We start from the raw sequence: 26,173 nt of genomic DNA on the forward strand, positions 1-26,173 counted from the left end.
CAATGAGGTGCTGGCATTAGTCATGAGCTGTGGCTCATGTCACCTGCTTAACCTAGTCCTCTCCTACAACCCATCCCTGTTGCATCTCTTCCCTCCTCCATCTCCAGGAGCTGGGGTGAAACTGCCTGCAATCACTCTGTAGCAGCAGCAGGATGAGCAAAAAGCTGAGGGTGGGTCCCAGTCCCTCTTTCCACACTCCTGAGTAATCAGCAGAGTTGAGCTGAGCTGCTGGGATAAGGGTACCCAAGTGGGATAAATGTTTGGAATACTGCCATGCAGGTGCACTCCCCTTTGGAGGGGAAATTCCCTAGCAAACTTGGGTAGGTGAGTGAGAAGTAGAATGATAAAAAAACCCTCTTGTCCAGAAATTTTAATAGGAGACAAATACCATTTTTAGGTATTTCTGCTTCTATTGTTCTTTTGTAGAAGAAAGAATTATAGTGCTGTGTGTGCCCTGCATATGAAGATAATTGACTTAATATTTAATATTCAAGCAAGTGAACAGTAAATGCTTGTTCTTTTTCTGTGTTTTTTAAAAGTGAAAGATTTCTAAGAACTTTCAGAGTAACAAAAAGGATGGAGATGTGATTGACACTTCTTAAAGATATGATTTAAGAGATTTGAGTAGATTTGGCTCCTGTCTTTTGAACTTAGCCAGACTGTCAGTCTTTTGTGCATTTACTAGACCCTCAGATAGAGACACAGACGTTCCTAGTGTTTGTCGTTGTTTTTCATCAATCTCTCCCTGAAAAAACAGTTCACATCTGTTTTGAGTTAGATCAGATGTTGCATCTGAATCTACAGTCACTGGATCATGTGGTGTGTGTCAGAGTCCAGGCCAAAATGTGTGCAGAAATGGCTCCCAGTGGTGTCCTGGTAACTCTGCAAACACGGCCTCTGAGGCCCACACTTGTGCAAGATGCTAAACATGCTTTGTGCCAGGATGGCAGAACTTTGTTGTAAGAATAGCTTTAGGATAGTCTGTGGTTATATGTTTTCTTTTCTCCTTCAACATACTATGTTTAAATTAAGCCACAAATTTGCAACTGCTGGAAACATGATACAGGTAGGTAGCATTTGTATACTTTTACTTGCTTTACAACTGCTTTCTGGTGTTTCAATCCACAGTAACTCACAGCTGTGTTCCAAGGAGAAATGAGGCGATTGGAGACAGGCTTTTCCTGTATCTGTAAAAACAGGACTTTTGAGTCTGCTTTTTCTTCTCTTTGCAAGCTTACGATCAGTGCGTTTTCCACACAGCTGTGCGTGTAGCTCTCACGGATACCTGTTAACAATGTTAACAAGACTGGGACTTGATTTTATTACTTTTTAGTAAAGGGGATAAGCATAGTATCATTTGGGGTTGGTTTTGTTTTTTAACACAGTAAGGCTCTTTACAAGTTTTGCTTGTTACTGGTTTCCTTTTGAATGCTGTCTACTTCCCTACAAAAAAAAACCCCTCAGTCTACTGATGGCTTCTTTCATCAAGAACTGAAAAATGGAAGCTGGCTGGCCCCATTATGTGATGTTAGATGTGATTAGGAAGGACGTATGACCTATGAACCCACCCATCCATATCAGTCAGCATTTATGAAAAAGGAAGTGTTCAGCAGTTGAGTTGGCACTCCTTCAGCTTGTTCCTTGAAAAAGCCTTACCCTTCCAAATGTGAAGGGTATGTTAATGAGCATGGCTGCTTCTAGGAACATCCTGGAATATTTTTTAATGAAAATGTTTTTAATAATTAATGCATTCTACTTCAAAATTGTCAAACCTCCAGCTGCTTCTCTGAGGTTTTTCACTGTACTCCATTTAAAAAAGCTTTATGGCCTGGGACTGATCCTAGATTCAGTCCCTGGCTCTGCAGCAGGGATTCTGTCTGAGGAGGACCAAGCCACGGTGTTTCAGCTGTAAAACAGGAGCAAAATATTTTTTTATCCTGCTGCATTATCAGATCTTTCCTGCTTGTAAATGCGTAACTGAGTGCACTTGGTACAACTGGAGGCTCTTGCTATTATCACAGTAATTCTTTTAATAATAAAAATAGGAATTTCTCATAAACTGTCGGTAAATACAATGTTGGTAACTCCCTGTTTCTGGGGTACATTTAATCCAGTATAGGTTGACCTATATTGCTTAGGTTAACTGTTGATTTTATGATACAGATTTATTTACAGTTTTCTCTCTTCCCTGGATTATCTGGTATTATGTAAACCCAATTAATGCCCTTGCTCAGGAGTAAATTTATTCAGATGAATCCGCATGTTTTGCCTAACAGTATAATCAATTTGGGAAAAAGCACTCTGCTTATGTAGGAGTTACATTTCCTGTGAATTAAGCCTGCAAGTATGTTGCTGTAGCCTTACTTTAATGTATTTATGCATTTGAGTTTTTAACTGGAAGTAAGAAGGTGCTTTGGGAATAGTCATAGGGCTGCTGATCCCAGTGATCCCATGACCTCTGTTTTGCTGTCTGAAGCTTTGAGATGCTTTTTGAGCAGCTGACCATTTTCAAAGGCTTCACAAGAGAAAAATGAGAGTCAGTCCAAAAGAGGCAGCATTGTGGTTTTGTGCTTAATGTAGCCAGGAAAACGTGTGGAGCACTGCTGACTTCAAAAGGCTTTTTGCAGCTTAATTTCAAAAATAGGGAGCTTTAATCTTACTCAGTCTGTGTGAGATTGAGCAAATGGGCACTGTAAGTTTGCATTCAGGCTCACGTAAGTGTGTGGAAGCATTCTTATTTCCTGAAAGAGGTTAGTCTTGCCTTTAAAACCAGCAGAAATAGTTCTATAAAAACATTATCTTACCTTCTTGTTATTTTTTTACAACGGGGTATTTCCTCTAGAGTTTATAAGTCTCTGTTCCTGTCTTGTAATTTCTTCAAAACTTGTATTTGTTTTGATTCCTCTAGTAAAGGTGATATGCAGGATACCAACAGATACAGCAGCAGTGGTTTTTTACAGGCTCATAATATAAATTTGTTTTCCAGAGACTAGTGGTTTTGCTCCTGTGGTAAAATACGCGGCCAGTGGAAGAGAGAACAGTGAAGACTAAAGGAAAACATAGTAAAACTAAAGCCAGAAAACCATCCTGCTTAACCAGAGTTCTTAGCTGTTTGTGGGCTTAGCCCTTGTTATGCATGAGTACGTAGGCACTGCAGTGGAACTGAGTGTTGAAGAGGTGGGTCTAGAAGTGGCTCTATGCATTTGTGCAGAGAAATCCTGCACTTACTCATGAGGACAGGCTTCAGTTTGGAAGAAAATGACAGATGTTGACATTTGTGTGCACTGGCAGGGCAAAGGAGGATACATGTCTTGCTGAAACAGACATGAATCCGAAGTCTGACAGACAAACGCAGCATGTTTGAGTTTCACCTTGTTTTTATTGTTTCCTTTAAAAGGATGCAAAAGACACTTGCCAGGAAACATCTTTTTAAACTCCCACACACGTTTGGGTCCTTCCCTGTTCAAAATGCCAGGTAGCTGCTGTGATGCCTCTGCACCATGGGCTCTTATACAGCTTGGAGAGATTGTCTTGTCTTGTTTTCTGTGATGATGAGCACCAGTATCATCTGCCACATGTACTTGAAAGGCCTGCGTTCCAGCCCTTGGACAGGAAAAACTGCTACTGAGTCAAAATACTAAAGATGTAAATAAGTGAAGGAGGTTTTGAGGAGTGAAAGGGTGAAGTGCTGGAAAGCACGAAGCACACATTCAAGATAGTACAGGAAGAATGGTATCGAGACAAAGGGGTATACAAGGAAGGGGAGAGAGTGACTTTAGCAGTAAGAAACAGAAGCTCTCATAGGTTTCTTCAGAACAAGTATTGAGGCAGTGATTTTAGAGTTTTATACTGCTAAAAGTAAGAGGACCAGGCAATGACCTTGAACTGAACTTCTGTGTGTCCATGCTACTTAATTGTTACTGCACTCCCTGCTCTGCTTTGGACTGGTTTCGCCAGCTTTCGTCCAGACTAGTATGCTGTAGACGAAGTAGATCTTAGCAGCTTGAGGCCAGGGTTGATCTTCGCTCTCCCCTGTTAACGCAGCACAGACATCCTCATAGAGCAGGAGTCACTAACTAGTCAGAAGAGACAGGGAGGTCTCTGGCAAGAGTTTTGTTCATGTGCCAATAAGTGGAAAGGTTAAATCTGGAAGATCTTGTGAAAGGGGTGGCAGCACATTTTTGTATGAGTTGAGGTAGACCTGAGTCAAAGATGACACCCACATTAGAGCTCTGACTAACTAGCAAGGTGGATTTTAGTATCCTTTGGTAAAATGGGTGGAGAAGACGTAGTTATGAAAGTGAGTGCTGTAGTTTTGGCAACAGTGATTTGCAGAAGATGATCAGGCAGTGCTGGCAAGTCAGAATAGGTCAATAACAAAACATACTTTGCAATTACTTTACATACAGCTAAGAGTGGTGCTGAGTTTTTGCCAATGGGATGGATGTTCATGTTTTGAAATGGAATAGAGTTAATAAGAGTTAATATTCATTATTGCCTTTATTTTCTTAGCGTATTTGAGCACAACATCTTAGTCCAAGCGTATTTGAGCACATCTTAGTCCAAGTCATAAGAAAGTTAATGTGATGCTAAGCAGTTGCAGACTATGCAATAATAGTTGCTATGAATGCTAGCAACATGGTTGGATTTTTATTTTTTCAGTTGTCCAATATAATTTTACTGATACACCGTTTATATTATTTCAGAATTTTTGGTTTTCTCATATTTAAAATGTAGGTGTTCATTGATAGCACACTGGTGTGATATCTTTTCAATGATTGTATTGCAGATCCTTGCGTAATATTTAAACTGTTAAATATAGGTAAAGCTCCAACCAAATGTTTTTGTGTCAGACTAAAGACCCCCCCATATCAATTTGTAAAACATGGAGATAAAATAACGGTGGGAATTATGCACTGAAATTTTAGTGAAGTGGCTACAAATCTGAATTCTGTGGCAGTTATAGCTATACAGCTATTAATCGTTAACTCCTCCTGGAATTACTTGTATTAACCATCTTGCTTTGTTTGAAGTTGGAATGATGTGGCTGGCTATGCATAAACCTAACTTTTCATATGTTCTTCTGGTGTGTTTCAGGGAAAGGTTCACCTTGAGCTGAGACTGAGTGAAGTCATAACAGACACTGGTGTCGTCTGCCATAAGCTTGCAACACGGTAGGATTTGAAATGTAACTGCAGAGTTATGAGAAACACACTGATTTCAGATAATGTGCAGTGCTTCATTTAAAAATGGTTGGAGGAATCAAAACATTGTTTGGATATTGAATGTTCTTAATCAGAGATATCCTTAGGAATTTATAGGTTGTGAGATTTTTTTTAATTTTCTCTTCTTCTCTCCACATAATCTATATACTTTTATTCCTTAAATGTTAATAAATCACCCAGTTTTGTCATGGCATAGATACTGAAAAGATATCAGAGGGTATTATTAATGGCTTTCTGATTTGCATTAAGGACTTTACCAGCTAAGCAGATTTGTGGCACAACTTGTGTGGCGAGAGTGTTACAGAGCTGACTTAACACACAGGAGTCTGCCATCAGTTATTAAAGCAGTTTCAGAATCAGTCATCCAATCTCACTCAAACAAATAGACATCTAGAAGCCGCAGGGCTCAGATGGGAGTTAAGATTTTGCCTTCCTCTGAGGAGAAGTCTGAAAGGCCATTGCTCTCTGACTACACCAGACCCTTTCAGGTGGCTACTGCAGGGGCAGTGGCAGTGGCAGAACTGGTTGGCTTCTGTCAGGAATCTGCTTTGTATTCTCTGTCTGGCACAACAGCCGTCAAAATTGGAGTGTTGGCATCATATACTTCTACCTATTTGGCAGTTGTGTCAATAGAAAAAAGTACTCTGCAAGGGAAGTTCTGACCAGTCCTATTTTCAGACCAGTATTCGACATGATTTTGTGACTGCTTTTGCTATGGTTTTGTTAATAAGCTGTCATGGTAGTCCTTGTATCTAGGACATGTTAACAAATGCAGGGGGACCATGTGGTTGATCTCCATCCTTCTAGATACACTGTTGATATGAGGATGTGCTGAGGTATGTGATCTTGAATTGCATGCCTGTGCATATACCCTCTAGCCTTCTGGGCCCTACCAGAGCTCTGTGAGTAGATGCATTTGAAATCTTTCTCTCCTCAGTCTGCTGTGATGAGCAGAGTGAATAACAGGGATAGTTCGGTGCAAGTTGCTGTGTAGGCTCTGAGCTCCAGTGAACTTATTAACCAGGGCACAATGCCACTGGAACACAGCTGTACCTTTTTCAGAACAGGGGTTGCTATGTCAGTTTAGCTGTGCACCACCTGGAGGGCCCAGACTTACTTTAATTGCTGTGTGAACACTTTCATTGTGTCATTTTCCATTGTGCAATTTGAATGTGACCAGGTGATGATGATCAACACATTCTGTACAACCAGGGTTCAAACCTGCATCTACTAAGTCCTAGGCTGGCTCCTTTGGTTGAAGTGTTATTTTTATTGCTATAGGTCCTATATATATATATAGGATATATATATATATATATATATATATATAGGTCCTTGCAGTTGAGGGGGAAATAGAAGGTGGGAAAAGGCAGTTTCTTGTCTTTCAACCCTGCTGGTATCTCTGCTGTGTGAGAGGGAACACAGAGAACAGCTTATTACTAAACTTGGACTGTCCTCAGAGCAGGCCTGGAGGGTATTGTGCTTAGCAACAGAAAAGGAGCACAGTTGTCCTGAGTACCAGATTTATTCTGGAAGCATGTAGTGCACTCCTTAGTGTTGTGATATAGCCACAAAGGCCTCTGTCCATGTCCTTTGAACCCTAATTGTGAGTTAAGACCCTGTGATATCTGGGACTCTGCAAACATAGATGAACTGGAACATCCTTCCACTCTCACCATAGTCTGTTTTGAATAGTTAGGTGTTATACTGAGACACCTTCAGAAGTGTTTACCTTATCTTGTTTTGTTCTGAGAGAGCATGCCATGCCACAGCCAGCTTTCTTTTAAAGTTTTGCCGTCAGTTAGATGAGACCTTGGTAACATTATAGTACCAATGGATTTTTTTTTTCAGTGAGATTCCTGAAATGCTAGAAATAAGTGTCTGAAAAGGTTCTTCCTAACATGTAACATATGCAGCCCCTTGCTTCATGCAAAGCAATAAGGCCTTGATTTGAAGACTATTTTGTTCACCTTCTACAATGCGGAGAAAATAATTAGATCAGCTTGTGAAGCATTCTGTAACCTTGATTTGCAAGATATTGTTCAGTAAGTATAATGTATTCACTGAAATGCCTAGCAAAATCTTGAGGTTTTAACCACTGAATCATAATGTTCAGAGTTTATCTTGATTTAAATCTAGCCCTTGGCTCTTAGAAACAGAACTTGAAAATCACAGGCCAAGGAAGCTTTTGTCTGCTGAAGCCATCTTTTCCCAATGTCGTCTTCTTTTCTGTGGCTGACATGGACACTCTGGCTCTAGCTAGCTCCCACAGCTATTGGTTATTTGAGTGTAAGTGAGAACAGAGCTTAGCAGTTTAGATTAAAGAATTGGGAAATAAAAATATTTCTAGAGTATGTAGTTATATTGGTGCAGGTTTTTGTGGCAATGTGTCTTACAAGTGAGAAAGAAAAGGGGAATGATGAAGAAAAAGAAAGGGGAATGATTACATTGGGGGTGTGTGTGAGATAAAAGCACTTTAGAATGAAGTCCAACATTTTCTTCATGCCACACTATTTGCTTTAGGAAGGTATACAGCAAACTTCAGCTCTTAGTGTTTTTCCACTATCTGAAATCTTATTCGGGTTTGTTCATAGTTTGGTTCTAGTGCTTGGGTATGTAAGAAAAGACTGTGATAATTAAGCAATGCTCAATTGCATGTCTGTGTAGCCAGGATTTGCCAGTGGAGAGTGCAGCCAAGGTAGGGGAGACAGAACTTCTGTTATATGTAGTTCATGAGTGAAAAGCCAGGGACGGGGTGTATTAGGGAAGTACAGCTTCCAACCGAGTTTTGTGATGATAACTGATTTTCTTGTGGATAGCTCATGAATTTATTGCAGTGAGCAAGTAAGACGAGGCTGTAAAACCATGAGCAAGAACCTAGAATCTCTTCATCTTAAAACCAGACTGTTCTGATGAATCCAGTACTTGTCTTGTGAACTTCCTTGAATTCTTTTTTTTAATTAAAAAAAAAAAAAAAAATGCAGCTCTTAGTGGCAAAGATAAACACTACCCTGCAAGTAACCTCATAGATAGAGCTAGTTGAAGAATTCAGGTTTGCAGGGAGAACAAAAGCAGCTCTTTAAAAATACTTTTGAGACGTATGCTTTTTTAAGCCCCAGAATAGTGCTTGTTTTCAAAGATACAGATGCAGGCTAAGTGAAGAGTAGGCCTAAGTAGGAAATTTTTTTACCTATCCAGAAAAGAAATATTTTTCTTAAGAGCTTACCCACAGGTCTTCACCAGCAAGCATGTTCACATTCCTGCCACCTCCACATTCCAGAAAGACCTCGAAAGCAGCTGGGCCCTTGCTGAGCCAGCATGAAGTCCCATGGAGCACACTCTGAATAGTCAGCTGCACAGGTGGAGGGGAAAATTTATCTGAATGGAAGGGCAAATTGAAATTGTTAAGTGCTGAGCTCTTGAGCATTAAGTAGCAGATTACTTTAAAATGCAAAAGATGTGTGAGCTTCCTTAGCCTCTGCAGAGGAAGGAAAAATAATCAGTTTAAAAGCTGTTACCTAGTAGCTTCTCCTTAGGAAGCATTCAATACTTTTTTAGCCCTAAACCACTTAGCTGTTGTGCTTCATCAGAGCCCTTCAGAGGCCCTAGTCTCTGCCAGCTGCTACAGCACAATCTCCTGGACCAAATCTCTGCAAAACATATTATAAGGAGAAGCATTAGTGGATTTAAAAGTTACATTGAGAGTACAGATGCAGGCATCACACATCTTGTGTCCCCAAGCAGCTCATGCTGTCATCCTTTGGTAAGGACCACAGCTCTCACTTTGGCACACTCCTTCTGGGAACACTTTGTTATTTGTGGGCTCCCTCTGTGGAACTGATATGAAATCTGACAGTCCTAGTGACTGGCTTGGACATAGTTGTCAGCTGGGTCTCTGTAAGTCTGTCACGTTCCTGTTACAGGTCTCAGGATGCAGGCTTTTGATGTGTGTATTCACATCATACAAAGAGAGCAGACCTACAGCCTGCTGAGCACAGACCTTTGACCATGTGCTTGGTTCATAAAAGACAACATGTATGGACTTTGTGGCCTGATACATTTATATAACTGCATTTGTACTAAATACTGTTGTGCCATGTAGTGAGTGATCTTGAGCACTAGGAAAAAGGCAGTAGGTTCTCTCTTCCTCCCTGTCTTTCACTCACGAAGTATCTCATGTTGTGTTCCTCTGTGCTCTTTACAGCCACAGCCTTTCTGGCCCTGGGCATGGTCAGCTGCTGTTTGTGGCTACCAACACCTGCCATCACCTTCCACTGGCTGTAAAGTGAAGGCCCAGTCTTGTTTATCAAGTGATTTGTCACCTGACAGAAATCTGTCCATGATTTTATGAACATTAAGGTACTAAGGCCATGGAAAAAAGTGGTCAAAGCTTTCCCATGCTTCCAGCTCGTTATGTCCATACCTACCCCTTTGTGCTGACACACAGCTCCTGTATTTTTGTTTTCTTCACCTCATGGATTTTAAGCTGGATCAGGCCTTAATCCTGTACATCCTAGAAACTGCACTGTTCTTTTTCTGTAATGCAGAGGAAGGAAAATGAGCAGCATGGACCATGTTGAATTGTTAGAACTAAGTCATGAATGGAGTGTGCGTACCTGCATTCCTTGTATATATTTGAAAAACAGTCTCATGTGGTTCTCCCTAAGTCTTTACTGAGACACCACTTTCTGTATACAGATATCCTTCCTTTACAACAGAAGTACTCAGAAAGGAGACCTAGGCCTTTGTAAACTTTTCCCCACAATCATTAGAGCAGATTATGTGCAGCACATCTGTGTTCAGCACAGAAAGGTGGTTCCCCAGGGACTTTTAAGGCTTCTGGGCTGGTCCAGACACAACTTTCACTCATATTGCAGGGCAGCATAGGTTAGGATCAGCAGATACATGCATGTGTATTTAGTTAAAAAAAGCAGAGGGCTCCTGCAGATAGCTTTGTAGAAATCCGTAGGCTTCGCTGTGGTTAAGCCACCAGAGGCAGCATTTAGAAGCAGTGTTCTGTATTTAGCAAGATGACATCTGACTTCTAGCATGCCTGAAGAAACAGGCCACTGAACTCCTGTTGAAAGTCAGCGTGAGCTGGGAGCCTGGCTCCCTGATCTTCCTTTGAGAATTCCAGCATGTGTATGTAATTAGTCACATTTAAAGGTCTGTACTTATTCAGTGTCCCCAGCTGCTCCTTCAAGTGTTGTCTTATGTCTTGTCTCTTAGGTTTAAAAAAGCTTGGGAACATCTGCTTTTGGAGAGCTTTCCCCTCCCCCTATTCCTTTTATTATCCATCCATCCCCCCCCCCCAGTAAACCTATATAGCTAAATAATAACATATGTGGTTTAGAAGCCACTGCTGTCTTTCATATGTAGTAACACAGTTTTCCAGTAAGCAATTCATGAGTCTACAAATACATTAGCAATGCTGAATTTTTATTTGATAAATGAAGCATTTGTAGCTCTGGTGTGGAAGATGTAGCCACTCTGCATTAATTTACGAATTGAACTTAAATGCCACGCAGCTCTCTTAAGAGCTCTACATGGATGTGATCTCCCCATGTGGAATACAGTTAAATGGACTGTTTGCAGGAGCAAGCAGGAAAGGAAACAATAAGTAGATATGACATCCCTAAGATAAACACTTCAGTGGTCATTAAGACAACAGTGACTGAGCTGTGGGCATTTAAGAGCTTTAAAAGCCCTTCTGAAGAGGAAGAGGGAGGTAAGGAGGAAGGTGTCATTTGTCAAGTGCGGTTAAAGTGCAAGGTCTCTGCCTAGGGATAGGAGTGCTGGGACTCACTGATGGTTCCCCAGCCTTCTCTCCCATGAGAACAGAACACAGAGCATGCAGTGAGCAGCATCTAACCTTCCTCTCCAGTTCCTCACATTAGAGATTTGAATTTCATTGTCCATGAGCTTTGCTGGAAAGTGGCCTGGGCAGCACATTGCTTTGCAGGTTGGCAACCATTGCCCTAAATCAGTATGACTTTCTGTAACTGTTTAAAATTCTCTCATGCAATGTGATGTTTCTAGGGCCAAGGTAAATGGTGCTCCATTTTGACAATTTCAGAGGATCAGCAACTGTGCTTTGCTGCGCACAGCTCCTGAAGGGCAAAGCCACATCTATCAAGTCAAGTCAGAAGGGCTGAGAAAATGGCTGTTCCTGCTTGTGGATCAGCAGTCTGCATCCTAATCTAAGAGTAAGAGGAAAACTGGAGAAGTGAAGGCTCCAGGGAGACCTTAGAGCAGCCTTCTAGTACCTAAAGTGGGCTTACAGGAAATCTGGAGAGGGACTTTTTACAAGGGCATGTAGTGACAGGACAAGGGGGAATGGCTTTAAACAGAAACAGAGTAGATTTAGATTAGATATTAGGAAGAAGTTCTTTACAGTGAGGGCAGTGAGACACTGGCACAGGTTGCCCAGAGAAGCTGTGGCTGCACCATCCCTGGCAGTGTTCAAGGCCAGGCTGAACAGGGCTTTGAGCAACCTGGTCTAGAGGAAAGTGTCCCTGACCATGGCAGGGGGTTGGAACTAGGTGATCTTTAAAGTCCCTTGAAACCCAAACCATTCTATGATCTCATCTTGCCTGGTGAAGGTTTGCTGTTTTCACCTGTGATTGCATTTGGAGACAGCTTGAAAAACTACAGGAGTGCAGCTAGTCCTTCAATTATGGAATATATTTAAATGCTTTTGTGTAAAATTAAAACACACAGGCATCATACTGGAGTCATCTGAAAATTTTCCTTTACTAACTTGTTTCCTGCTTTTCTCATTTATGTTGGAGATAGTTTACTTTCTGTAAATAACTATGTTCACTAGATCCCAGGAATAGGTAAAGAAACTGTCTAAAGGGTTGAATTAAGGAGAGAACTTGGAAATGAATGGTTATATGGTATCTGTGGTGCTGAAGACCAAATTTTGTTGGCTTTCTGTCATGGCACTGTCTCTCATGCTGGTCAGAGTGGAAAGCAGGAGTGGAGGAAGGGTGGCCTGCGAAGTTTAAAATAATGTATTTCTGGGCTGTTTTGTGAGGTTTTGTTTTTGTGTGTTTGTTTTGGTTTGGTTTTTTTTTCCCTGAATTCCATTTTAATGCAGGAGACACTGGGACCCATTTGCTTGATGTAATTCCTATAACCTCTCATAGTATTCCAGTTTTCTTTAATTGGTTGTGGCGCTGGTGAATGGACTCCGGTTACTTAATAGTGGTATTGAGCAGGATTTGCTCCTCATTTGAGTGTGGCGTGCCATACTGCACTTTCCTTTTCCAAATTAGAGGAGGGTGTTCTGTAAAAGAGTCAGTAGGAGCCAGAAGGTGCTCTGTCATGGAGGCAGTGTGCTGATGACACTGGTTTGTTACTGTGTGAGGCAGTGGTGCTCAATCTCAGGCTGTCTGTGATATGTTGGCCTGGTGCAAGGCTGCTGCTCCTGTTGAGTCTGGAAGTAACCTGAGGCCACAGCTGATGGTGGGTGCTCTTACTGTGAAGTTACAGCTCTCAGCAGTCTTTGCTTGCTTTCATGGGTCCCTGAACCACCCTGCCTCTTGGGTTTTCTGCTTCCAGACTTAGAGAACATATTGTTATGTGTTCCTGTAGAGAAGTTTCTACTCTGTTGCAGAGACATACAGCATACAGCCAGCTTTGAACTTACTTCAGGGTCAAATGAAGCTTATTTTCCTGCCTGAAACATGAGCTGAATCAGGAAAAAAACCAGCGGTATTGCTGACCATGAGCAGGCCCGTTTAATGTGCGCATCAATCAGGTTACCTCACAGCATTCTGAAACAGTTTGACTTCTCTTTGCTGCTGACGACAGCACAAAGTGGTTTCAAAGCTTCACCTTCAATAAACTCATGCATCCATTAAAATGCGTCACAGTCTCTTTTCTCTAGGAAGCATACCCTGCATCAAGCTGTGCCTTTCTCTGCAGGATTGCATCTTGGTCATGCTTTTATCTTGTGTGTGTTTCGTAACAGGTGGGGGAAAATTGCTCAGATATTAAAACACATAGTATCTGCTATTTTTATCATGTAGTGCTGCAATACTGCAGGTTTTGAGGAGTAGGAAGGGGAAAAGAGAAGGAATGGATATGTATCTCTGTCCAAGGCTTTAGCATATAGTACATCAATATTTTCCCTTCTTCTCAGCTCTGGTAGCATTGAGGTGACACTGCCTGTCATCTAAGTAGTTCTCCATTCTCACCAAAACTTCTGTTGACTGTTTTGTAGCTTAACTCAAGTTTAAATTGCTCACTCTCCACCAAACCTACCATATCTATGAATGCTATTTCCTGCTGCCATGTTTCCTAGTAAATAAAGTGGGAAAGTTTCACCCTTCTTTGGTTTTGTATTCAGTGTTTCTTCAGTGCTTCTTCTCTGTTCATAAAATTCTTTGTTTACTCAAATCACAAACAAGTATCATCTGTAATCCTAATCAAGAGCAAATTCTTCAATTACACCCTTTGGCAGTAGTCCACCTCCAGCAGGACATGTTTTAGTGCTCACCTTTGAGATTGAATTGTCATCACATGGCTGTCTGGGATACATACAAACCTGAGTTTGTAATTCAAGACTGGAATGTAACTCTTCCAAGTCCAAGTGCTACTTACTGTTCAAATAGTGCACAATACTTCCTGTTTTACACAGAGTAAACATAGTCTGAGTTTATAAATGGAGGGAAATTATTCAAGCAAAAATCCTTTTGATTAATGACTTAACGTCTCAGTGTGTTTGAGGTCACAGTGTTAGGGTGATTGGGGGGCATTAGAATTCCTGTAGTACCCATATTTGTAAGAGATGCATGGATTTTGAGACCTATGAATTGCTAGCACCTTGGATATGTTGACATTACCCCAAATGTCCTTTAATGGTGATCAGCTACGGAAGTTCAATTATGCTTGAGGTAGGGCCCTAGGAAAAATTAGTTGGCTGTTTTGCAGTATGACCTGTATCAAAAGGCTCTTTGAAGTACACAGTGTTTAGCATAATACAAAGGTAAATTTATATGCTGTTACATTCTGAATGACTGTGGAAACTCTGCAAGCTTTTTGTCTATTGTTCCAAGAGCAACACTTGCCAAGGTAGTATTTAGTTAGCAGAACAAGGAACTGGGGTCATCAAGGTATTTTAGGAATAGGGGAAGCTGCAGGGTAAAGGGGAAGTCATAGGGCCACAGGTGTTGAAGTTGGGGGTTTTTTTGCAAGTTTTAGAGAGTAGACATGGTATACAATGCATAGGAAACACCCTTCATTAACTCTATTGTTCACAGATCTATTTGTTGAGAGGAAGATTTTGCAAGAAGTCTGACAGTGTACGGGGCAATAATGAGAAAGTATCTCTTTCCCTACTCCACCAACTGGGTGAGCTAGAAGTCACATTCATGTTTCTGAGTACATTTATTGAACTGGGAGCACAATTGGCTATGTACTTTGACCAAATTCTTTTCACAGTCCACAGAGCTAAAATAACCTGAGATCTACTGTAGTTCCCCCGCTATGCCCCCGCCTTGGTGTAAACCTTTGACTTGGATGCCATTTTCTGGCATTTCTAGTAAGAGCTGATTGTGAAATGTTTCATCTGTGTTGCTAATTATGTATTTGTAACAAACAAAGGACTTGTGAGTGGGAAAGAGTAAGTGTCTTTTAATATACGTGTTTAATAGCACTTTATAATCAGTAATTTTCACTGTGTCACCCTTGTTTCCTGCTGTACAAGGTAGTTTGCTAGTTCCTCCTTTAATCATTTTGTTCTTTCAAATACAAAGAGAAAAGGGAAATATTTTGAAAGAAAATGCATGATACCAGTCTAACAAGCTCAGAAATTGGCAAGGAGGCAGTGCTTTTGGAGGCAGTATGCCTGCAATTAATTTCAACTCATTTTACAGTTGACTTGCTTCCAAGCTGATGGTTTTGTAATAATTTCATATAAGCTTCAAACAGAAGCAAGAATTCAGCTAGACTCTATACAGCTACAGATGTACTGGCTGCAAGTGGTGTTACTCTTTTAGTTGTTGGCCAGTTGGTGCCATGTTGTCCCATTTCCTGCTTTGCTAGCCTAAACATCATGTTGGAAAGAGGTGGCATGGTGCAGTGGCTGACTTTGTTCATGTACTGTTGAGTCAAAGGCTACAGAGAATTGCTGAACTCCCCCTTTCCTCCTTGGGGACATCCAGTGGTGCTCTATTCTCTACACAGCCATTGGATTTCACAAAATTCATGGAACTGGAGTATCTTTTGAGGGCTCTCCAACTTTTTCAAATTTTGTGGAAATCACTAAAAACATCAACAGTGGGAGACTGGCCAAATGTAGACAGAAAGCATTTTCTTATAAGCCCATATCTTTAGGAGACCAGGCTGAAAAAGATGCTGTTGAACTCACAAGGGTTCACAGAATAGCTGCAGGAAAAACCGGATGTGGTAAATGTGTCTCACAGTGAGCAAGTGTTTGATTCATGCAAGAAAAGCTTCAAAGTGGATGAAACCAGAGTGTGCACGATGTTCAGATGGGAGTCCTTCTGGTTATTTCTTCTTACCACAGTAATACCAGTGGTTGGAAGCAAAAGGCTAATCTAGTGAGGAAAGAAGTAGTAAAACACCGCATACCACCTTCACCCCTCAGATCATTAATCAGTGAAGTGTTTCCTGTAGAACATTGTAAAGATGTTTTCATCATTGACAGTTCTTTGAATTAAGCCTTGATTTCTTTCAAGAAGGTGCTCTGGAGATGCAGTGGACATCATGAGCTCATTGCACAACTTGACTACGTGAGAGCTTTCATCACTGTCCTGAAAGAGCCCAGACTGTGATCCCCAAAATCCCTTTTGGTCCCAAAATACAAGGAGAAACTTAATGCAAGTATGAACTGTTTGTGCAATAAGTGGAATTACAAAGCTGATGTGGGCTATTAATTACAGCTGGTTATACCAGAATGCCTACCTGACCATGTCTTAATTTGCATCTTGTTTTTCCCTAAGAAGATCTAAAGTGACAAGAAACTAAAAATTTTTAAGGAGCATTTACTTGACATTGTTTTTCATCACCAGATGTCTTAGTTCTGTGTGAACAACAATATAACCACCATTTGGTGAAGGAGAGCCTTCTTTGGATGGGTATCAGATTTTAGCTGAACCTAGGACATGACTGATGTTTCAGGGTAAAAAGTAAAAGGGAATAGTGTGCCAGCAGAAGCTGTTCACAATATGTGTAATGCTTTGCTCCTGGTAGGGTACCAGGTTTACCATTCTGATGTGCTCTCACTGTGCAGGAAATCTCACCTAGTCCTTTATCCCATCCAACTGGTCAAGGTATTTTGTCTTCCATTAAAAGTCTGTGCCTTCCTCCTCAAGCAGCTCCTGCGTATTGCTCTGTGATAACTCAGTAGTAGGCCATCACTCAGAAAAAAGTCTAAATAGTTTATTTTTTTTGATTTTCTGAAATGCTACCTATAAGACAGTATATCTGTATGGTTTTGGAGGAGAAAGCATCAGGCAGGATAATTCCAGGTGGGTACTTTACCACTGTCTTAAAAATTGTGGAGAGTCTTAGGATCTTGGGTGCTTTACAGTTGTGATGTTGCAGAGGATGATGCTTTATTAAGAAGATTCCACTGCTAAGGGGAGGGTTTGTCTGCAGAACCCGCTTTCTTTGGTGTTTCCACAGAATGGCCCCAAAACATCCTTCCTGCAATTTCTGTAATATATTCACAGTGTGATCCTCAAGGCATAGAACACTATAGCATATGTATAGGAGAGATGATCTCTTTCTCTGCTGAAACTTGTAGGAGAGAGGCTATAGCAGGAGCTAAGGACACCAACAATCCTAAGAGGATACCCAGCACTGAGAAGAAGGAAAGGGTAGTAACTGATCAGTGAAAGTGTTACACTAGCTCTGAAAAGCTGCATGTGTATTGCCTTACATGTGTGATGTTTCACTACCCAATTCAGTGATTTTGGTATAATCAAGTGTCACAATGAGATAAGTGGCCTTGTAGGACCAGAGGAACAATTTAAACTAGGCAGCGTACGGTCATGCTTTTTGATGCATGTGATGTTTGTGCTTCTTGGTATGAATAGCTCTATCTGCTTTAGTGTAAAAACTTCAGGTAAATGAAACAACGAGCCTGATCTTGTGTGTTGCTGTTTGGATAACTAAAGAAGTCTCCACAGTTCTTCCTGCTTTTCACAGACTTGGTGTATCTGAATGTTGATTTGGATTGAGTATTTCTGTACTTTGATTTTTAATAAAACATAGGTTTTGAGGATGTAATGCCTTGATTTTACTGTTAAATGCCTGTGATTTTATATGTGATTTTATTTAATTTTTTGCCTCCCCTGCTTGATGATTGCATTGTCAGTAATCCCAGTGAGATACATTGACATCTTTTTAGTTACATAAATCTACACAACATCAAGCTATTATTATTATTTCTTGAATTCTAGGTGGAGAGCATTTTTGTGTTAACTGTGACACAATTTGTATAACCTTAGCACAGTTCTCCTATCAAAATGGATTTAATGCATCAGCATTACTTTGAGACTCAGCTGGCAACTCAACTGCCATCAGGTTTCAGTAGGAGTGATGAATCAGCTTAATTTGAATTCCTTAATGAAATTATTGCATGAGTAGGAAAGTTCACTGCCCTTTAATAATAAGTATTGTTAATCAAGATCCCAGATAATCTGATTATTCACATAAATGTAATCAAAAGTTGTTCTGAGTTGTTTCAAGTTGTGTTTTTAAAGCATTAAAAGTTTCACCTACTTGAGGTGTGCCAAAGCATGCCCAGCACAGAAGGCTGTAGCCTCCATGTAGTGTTTGAAGGTGCCTTTGGTTGTTTTCTAGGTCCACAAATAATTACTTCTTTTTAAACTGTGACCTATTTTTTAATTCTTCATTTAGAATGATGTATTTGCTGCTAGTTAAATATATGGTGTGAGAATCTATGTAGAAGAGTCTTCAAGGATTTATTTAGAAGAGAGATTCTTATTCTTGGACTGGATAGGGATGAAGAAACTGGCTGGGTTTTCACTGTGTCAGTGCCACAGCTCTTGTTAAGCTATCTCACTCCCTTGCCTTCCCTTCCTGTGTGCACCCCCTATTACCCAAAAGTTGTTGAGATTTGATCCAGACTCTTAGCTAGTACATTCCCTTGGCCCAAGAGTTCTGGGTTATTGTTCCCTGTGGTTCCAGTGTGTTGTGGCATGAAATTTGGATGCTTTCTTCCAATCTGCTGTACATCCTGCTCTCCTGGTTGTCACAGATGTCTGCCTTTTCAGTTCACTTACTGGCATGTCTGAATTTTTATTTAAAATATTACAATCTGTGGCCAGCCTGGGACAGATGTTTGGCTTGGCAATACTCAGCACTTCGGAGGAAATCCCTACTCACCAGCTAGGTAGGAAACCTCTAGGTAAGTTAAGAGGATGCTACTTCTGTTTTGCTGCTTTGTTTCTTATAGTTGAATATCCCCCGCAGTCCTCCAGGTGCCTTATTTATTTGTGTCATTATTTCTTTAAAACTTCTGGTTCTAGTCTCTTCTTCCTCTCTTATCTTTTTATTTACTTCATAATCAAATCCCTGCAAGTAGGCTTAGAAGCTTTTTCTTTGGCTGTATTCTTGGTAACTTTTACCCTGCCAAGTATCACACCCCGTCTTTAGGATAAATTTCAGTCATTCCAAAACTGGCTTCTTCATTTTGCCTTCCTTTTTGTCACATGGTTTTCAGTCCATCTCTTAGTTGTAGGTCTTTGTGGCCTCTGTTGGCTGGCAGAGGGGAAAAGTCAGGACACGTTCATGCAGCTTATTTTGTTTGCTTATGCGCTTGTGCATGTGTGCAGTGACATGCAGGCCCTGCCTGAAAAGGAGGGGTTGTGCTGTGTATGGGCAGCTCCTTCCCGGGAGCAGGTTAAACTTAGACAGGCCTCAAGTCTGAGATCGTTGCAGTTTGCTTTCCATAAACCCTGTATATCCCATATAGCACACTGTGTGTCTTCTTGAGGCTGACCTAAGTTTCCAAGCGAAGAAAAACAACATGGGAGATTTTTGTGTCACTGGCTGGCATTATGTAGCTATAACAGCCTTTCTGTGTCCAGCTACCATGCCTTTTGGTCTTTGCTCTTCTTTCTTCCTTTATCTGCCTGTACAGACGCTATCTATTGCGTTAATTTAGTATAGCTGTAGGCCAGTCAGCTCAGCTAACGCTGCTTTCTAGGCTCTAATCGTTTGCTGCCTGTTGTAATTGTTGTTTTGTGCTTCACTTCTCTTGCGTTCCTCACCATGCTGCTTTAATACACATGCTTCTGTAACTGCCATGATATGTTGACCAATTCCTGCTCTACTACATCGAATTCCAATTTCTTCACTTTCCCTACAAGAACCAATATAGTGCTGTCATTGAGCAGATTTATCCTTTCCTGATTGTACCTCTTCTTTTATGTTGCTTTCCTTAATTTTCACATACTTCTTGCTTTGCTGCAACTTCTTTTTGGTTCTTTTGTCTCTTCTGAAAATCAGCATATGCTAGAAGTAACACCTTCTGCTTACTTACCTTTTCTCTTTACTCTCCCATCATTCAGCTGTCACTCCCTGTTAATAACCAGGGTTGCAAGTCCAAGACCAAGGCAGGAGGAAATGATGATGTTAATGCCAGTAATAGTCACTAAATCAATGCTGTTCAAAATTTCAGCAAGCTTGTGTCTTTCTTCAAGGCCTCAGGGCACTGTCACAGAAGATAATTTGACCATTTTTTATATTAACCTAACTAAAAACTTTTCTGAAGTGGCTTTTAGGAAGCTTACAACCCTTCTGTAATTGACTCATAAACTGGTTTAACTGCTAATGGATTAACTCCTTGTTCTGGGAGAACAGGATGGCTAACACCCACTTCTTAGTCTGTTCTCTATTTAGTGCAGAGTACAGATGGTTCTCTCTAAATGTGTGGGTTTACAAGTCTTTCTAGAGATGATACGGGGAAGCGAATTGGATGTTTTGAACTGTACATGGAGGACAGCTTCCATATTAATAGCAGAAAAAAGTCTGTATGATTTTTAAGCTAGTAAGAAATGTTTAGATGTCTACTGACATGATAAAATTTTGCGGTTTATTTGAAGTGGGATGCATGTGTACTGACAGTTGTTTTTTTCCTTATTTTAATAAAACAATTCTTTGCATTCTGTAGCTTTACTGTAATATATGTAATATTTTTTGTTAAGATTGGGACAGTAGGGGTTGTGCTCTTTAGCTTTCATTTGCTTTCTATATATTGTTGGTTGGCTTTGTATGAATATTTGTTCCTGTTTTGCTATAAAATATATTCAGTAAATACCTGGGAAGGAAATTGTTGCTCAAACCCAAACATCAACAGTCAGTTCCTCTTCCTCCGCTCTGTCGAAGCAAATCACCATTAACAGCCTTGTGTTAATAAGAATTGTGTGTGGGACAGAAATGTTGCATATACAGAGCTGTCTGGTTAAGGCTAAAAGCTAATCCGGGTGCTGCATGAGGCTGCAGAATCTGTAGGTCAGTTCAGGAGGGAACCTGTGTTCAGGATAACATGAGTTTACGATCATGTTTAAATGTGTTGCTCTGCTGCAGCTGTTCTGAACTCAGCTGGAAATGGGGAAGAAAAGGCAGTATTTATGTGGGGTTGCAGCTCTAATCTCTGAGTTTCAATGTTTCTGTTGTGATTCTGGTATGGAGGCTTTGGAAAGTATTTTAAAGGGAAAAATGAAAATAGTTGCTTGCACAGCCTGTTCCTCTGATCTGCATAAGCTCTGTCCAGATTTCAGAAACCAAAATGCAGCTGGCTTTGAGTATATAACGTTCCCTTTGTAGACGCATTTTGGAGCCAGTGCATCAAATGCTGTACAGCCTTTATTTTAACAGTATGCACATCGAGTGAAATGGTGATCCCAGGTGATGTTTTGCCATTTGTTTGAATGGGGCAGAATTTCATTTAGTGTCACAGAGTTTATGAATTGGTCATGTGAAGGATGGAAGAGTAGCTCCAATTGACTATAATTGACAATTTTATTATAACAATAATATATTTATTGTCCAATTGACAATAATCCTGTCAGAGGGTAAGGAAAAAACCAAACAACAAACCCCCAACCCCCCCCTTAAACAAAGAACAGGGTATTCTCCAAAGAGCGTAGGATATTGTCAGAGTTCCTAAAGGAGAATGGTTTTCCTGGAGGTTCATTCTACCAGTGTGAAGAGTGGTCACCAGACACTACACAGAACTGTAACATTTTGTGTCTGAATGAGACATAAGGTGAAGGTGACCAGGGCACATCACTGTGAGCAATTCACAGTATGTTAGAACCACTTTTAGAGGAAAGTGGTCTGTTCGCAGTACAAAAAGCATCCAGGTGAGAAGGATAGTAGGAAATTTTTCTTTGGTACAAGCAGATCATTTCCAAAAGTCAAGGAATAGGTACTTTGGAAATCTTCTTTTACTAGAGTTCACTTACTGTTGTGGCAATAATCATTTGGCTTCAAATGTTCATCCAGAGGACCAAGGGCTTGACTCAATACATGGATGCAGTATTGCTAGCCTAATTATTCCCTGTGGACAGGGGCAAGGCAGAGTCAGAGTATGGATTGGTTAAATAAATTTTGAGATGGTTGGGACATAATTATGTTAGCATTTTGGTGATGGAGGCAGAGTGTAATTTAAAACCAGGACTGAATAAATCATGAAAATTTTTGCCGTATTCGGGAAGAAACCGGCCACTTGATCAGCTTGTTGGCAAAAAAGCGTTGTGTGTTTATGTTAAATCCTGAATGAAGATCTGGTAGATTACTTTGTGGAAGCGGAGAGGAAGTTCAAGGTTTGTTTGAAGGTGCACTAACAGCAGTTCAGATGTAACTGAGTGTGTCCAGTAGGAGATAAAGAATTATGAGAACAGTCACATGGTGACACACTGTCCTGGCCTACAGAAGTTTATGATTCAGGGAATTTCTGAGCTAGGCACAGCATGTTTGTGCTTAGTAGTGTTAGGTGCAGGTACATCCAGGCAAAGCCCCTCTAAAGCACATGAATATGTTTGGTTTAGCGAGGCCCTGATCACACACAGAGAATAAGAGGGAATAAGAGGGAGGCCTGGAAACAGTTCTTGCTGGCAGTGGAAGACAGAAGTCAGCTCACTGGTTTGAGAACAGCTACTATGTGCCAGCACAGATGTGAGGTTAGCCAAGGTGCACATGGAAGTCCATCATGCAGCGTTACCTCAAAGTTCCTCATAAACCACTGGGAATGAGTAAGGAGCTCAGCTCATGATGCAAGGCTGCACTAAAAGGAAAGAGCATTCAAGAATGAAGTGAATGTGGGAAGAAAAGAAGAAACACCACATCTTTACTGTCAGACTAGAGACTGGAATATTCTGTTACTAATCTGAAGATTAATAGCCTATTTTCTGTGCCCTGAGAAGCCCATTCACAAAGTGAGACTATTCAGAAGTGCTCCATTACCGCTGGAAAGCAAGGTACCTGGAGTGTAGTGCCTGTGTTGTAAGATAGGATCACAGAATCATAGAATAGTTAGGGTTGGAAAGGACCTTAAGATCATCTAGTTCCAACCCCCCTGCCATGGGCAGGGACACCTCAAACTGAACCATGTCACCCAAGGCTCTGTCCAACCTGGACTTGAACACCACCAAGGATGGCGCATTCACAACCTCCCTGGGCAACCCATTCCAGTGCCTCACCACCCACTCAGTAAAGAATTTCTTCCTTAAATCCAAACTAAACTTCCCCTGTTTAAGTTTGAACCCGTTACCCCTTTTCCTGTCACTACAGTCCCTAATGAAGAGTCCCTCCCCTGATCATCCTTATAGGTAAGATGACCTTACCAAACAAGTATTTAGCATGAGCCAAAGACACAGTTTTGATGACAGTTCTGACAAATCTGCCACAAAGTTTGCTTTTAAGTTGCTTTTAACTTCTCTCTCTGGTCAGGTTTACCACACAAAGTACTGAGTGTTCAAGTAATAATTAGATCACTAGAGCAAGCAAGGAAGAGGAAGTCTGTTGTCTTTGAAATGACGCAGAGAAGAACCCAAGCATAGCCAAAAACCACACATAATGAGATGAGACAAAGCTTCTAGATAAAGAAATGAGAGAGGGAACAAGTGGAGGCTGGAAGCAGAAGGTTAATAAGATACATTGTTAGACTTGCCAAGCATTATGATTGATCCCAGGAACCCAATATGTATGTGAAAGCAATTAAAATACATGGATTATATACAGTGATAAAAAGCAAGATTGACTAGGAGAAAAAGTGGTGTTTTGGGTTGTTTTTTCTGTGGAGGAGTCGTAATGAGAAAATTGTCTGATTTGACGGAAGAGAATGGAAATGGTGTGTTGTTCCCTACCTAGGGTTGAAACTGGGGGAAGAACTGAGCCTGACTAGGTACGCTGGAAGTGATTTAGTCTGGAAGAACAGTAAATACAGATACATGTTTTAAGAATAGCTGTGGCTGTTCTCATTTCTTGACTCTGTCCGTTTTTGCATTGGATGCCGATGACACATATGCATCCCAAACTAATCAGAAAGCCTATAATTTTTAAGTAATTCTTGCTGTTCCAAGGCAGGGGTGTGGAACACCCACAGGCTTGGATCATCATGCCTGTCTTAGAGTGTGATTGTGTAGGGGCTGTCTCAGAGACTACAGCCTACAGCTCTTGGTTGGCAGCCCTAAGGCAGAGGGAATGCCTGTGCTGTCAGATGTGAGCTGCTTAGTCTTTGCTGAAATATCTTTTCTTTTTCAAAACCTCTCCCTGCCTCCCTCTCAGTTTCTGTAATCATGTAATTTCAAGACAAGAGGGCATGCTTATGGTGTGTTTGGGTTTGAGGTTTTCTTTTGCCCTCTGGGAATTTGCCATAGCTTATTTACTCTGGTGAAGGTTTGGTCATGAACCACATTGAAAACTGAAATGTCTTGTTCCTTGAAACCTGTTAATTTTATAAACCACAGACAAAATATGGTGAGGCAGCTGCATTGAGAGTTTTCCCATATGACCCAGCACTAACCTTAGCCCAGCCTAGCCAGGCTAGCTCCAAGGGATGGCTCACCCGGCCGCAGCTGCGCTTGAGACAGCTAATGGATCAGAAACTACCAGTTGGGCAGAAAAGATTGTAGCAGCCACCAGACATTTTTCCTGTGGGGCTTGATGAGCTGACTCGTAATTCTTGAATAATCTTGATTGCCTTGGCTTTTTTTTTTTTCCATTTTCCTAGTACATGTATGTTAAATTAGTTCTGCAGAAGATTAGAGCAAAGGCATGTCGTTTTTACTGGCTTTATTCACTGCTTCCCAGCGTGTCTCCACCCCTAAAGATTATACCTTCATTAAACATTTATTTTTGTATGTATTTTCATCTAATCCAGATATGAACTGTCAGTCTTAATAATGTGATACCGTGTGGCAGAACTGAGGCATCATTTTATCATCTCCGAGTAGCTGTCATTTTGTTCTAGCTCTTTTTCTGCTTGCCAATTAAAGCCATTATTTTGGTACCAGGTTGGAAGAGGAGGAGTGTTAATTTAGCTAGCAACTTTCCCATGATTGAACAAGAGCAGCTCTAGGATTACAATTTCCTGCGGCTAATGAGTGTATACTAGCATGAGTCAAACAGACCTGTGCCTTGATGAATTTTATTGTCTCTCCCTACAATGCTCAGTAAAATATAAGAACCGAAATGAGCCGTTCTCCAGACATAACCTTCCTTCCTCAAAATCATAGGTCTTCAGTCTTTTGCCTGCTTTCTCCAACATCCTTAATCTCCACTTTTAAACTACCTGAAAGGCTTGGGATACAGTTTACGTCGGTGTCTGTTTCCTGTTTTCCCACATTTGGTTTCGTTCAAGGTTGCTTTTGCTTTTCTTATTCCAACTGCACAAAAGAAAGGTCTTACTCTTAAGTCATCATGACTGCATGAGAACAGCTGTGTATTTTTTGTTTTCTCTTGGTTTGTTTTTTCCCTGGAGAACATAGAAAATACCCTACTGTGTTAAATGCCCCCTCTAGTCTAGCTTAGTACTGTTTCTATTATTTGATGGTGAGTAATACTTCAAATATGGTATGATTGCTCCAGTGTTATACCCTTCTCAATCAGCAATTTGGGTTTTCCTTAGCTGGAGGAGGCTTCTGGACCATTAAGCTTTAATAGCTGTCTACAAACCCACACTCCATGAGCTCGTGTAGTCCTGGTTTGAATCCGTGTATTCTTTTGGCCTCCACAAGGTCCCGTGGCAGTAAATTTTGCAACTTCGTTAGGCACTGTGTGGAAGAAGTACTTCCTTTTGTTTATTTTAAACCTGCTCTCTGGTGATTTCATTATGTGCCACTTAATTCTTATTTTGTGAGGAAATGTTCTTCAGACCATCCATGACTTTGTAAGCTGTCCATGGATGGATAACTTCTGTTTCCATCCAAGATGGAGTGAACAAACCTGAGCCATGAAAGGTTAGATGTCATCGCATTATTCTTCTCCATGTGTTTGGTAGAGCACGTACAAATCGAGCACCCAACAATTTACATTGCTGTGTTCTCTCTGGTCAGCTACTGATACTGTTTGTCTTTGCCGACAGTCTGTTGCTGACTGTCGATGTGTTAATGACAAAAACATAAAAAATTTGTGGCAATATTAGATCTTATCATTGTATGTGTGTATAATTAGAGTATGTGTATTTTTTGTGTGTGGATAACTTCATGCTTTCTGTCATTCTTTCCATCATTCCATCATGCTTTTTTTTCCATCATTCAAATTCATCTGTGATTTGATTGTGTAGTGGTTTATAAACTCTGCGTGTCCTCAAGTGTAGATCATGATGTCTGGGATGACTTTCGATTGTCTGCATATTCTTGAAAGGACGGCTTTTATTAAAACAGGAGTCATATCTAGGTTCACACAGTCCTAGAAGTACACCAAGATTGAAGATCACA

At 40.8% G+C, this 26,173-nt stretch overlaps 1 protein-coding gene across 3 annotated transcripts in view; it reads left to right on the forward strand.

The window, feature by feature from the left end:
* The window catches only part of RASA3 (RAS p21 protein activator 3), a 129,547-nt gene that overhangs the window by 68,484 nt on the left and 34,890 nt on the right, over nt 1-26,173 (forward strand). For all 3 annotated transcript variants that reach the window (XM_080612411.1, XM_080612412.1, XM_080612413.1), the window contains exon 5: nt 5,098-5,174. In XM_080612411.1, the coding sequence (XP_080468537.1) occupies nt 5,098-5,174 (77 nt within the window). The remainder of the gene's footprint in view (nt 1-5,097; nt 5,175-26,173) is intronic.

The sequence above is a fragment of the Psittacula echo genome, assembly GCF_963264785.1.
Source record: "Psittacula echo genome assembly, chromosome: 3".
NCBI classification, from domain to species: domain Eukaryota; kingdom Metazoa; phylum Chordata; class Aves; order Psittaciformes; family Psittacidae; genus Psittacula; species Psittacula echo.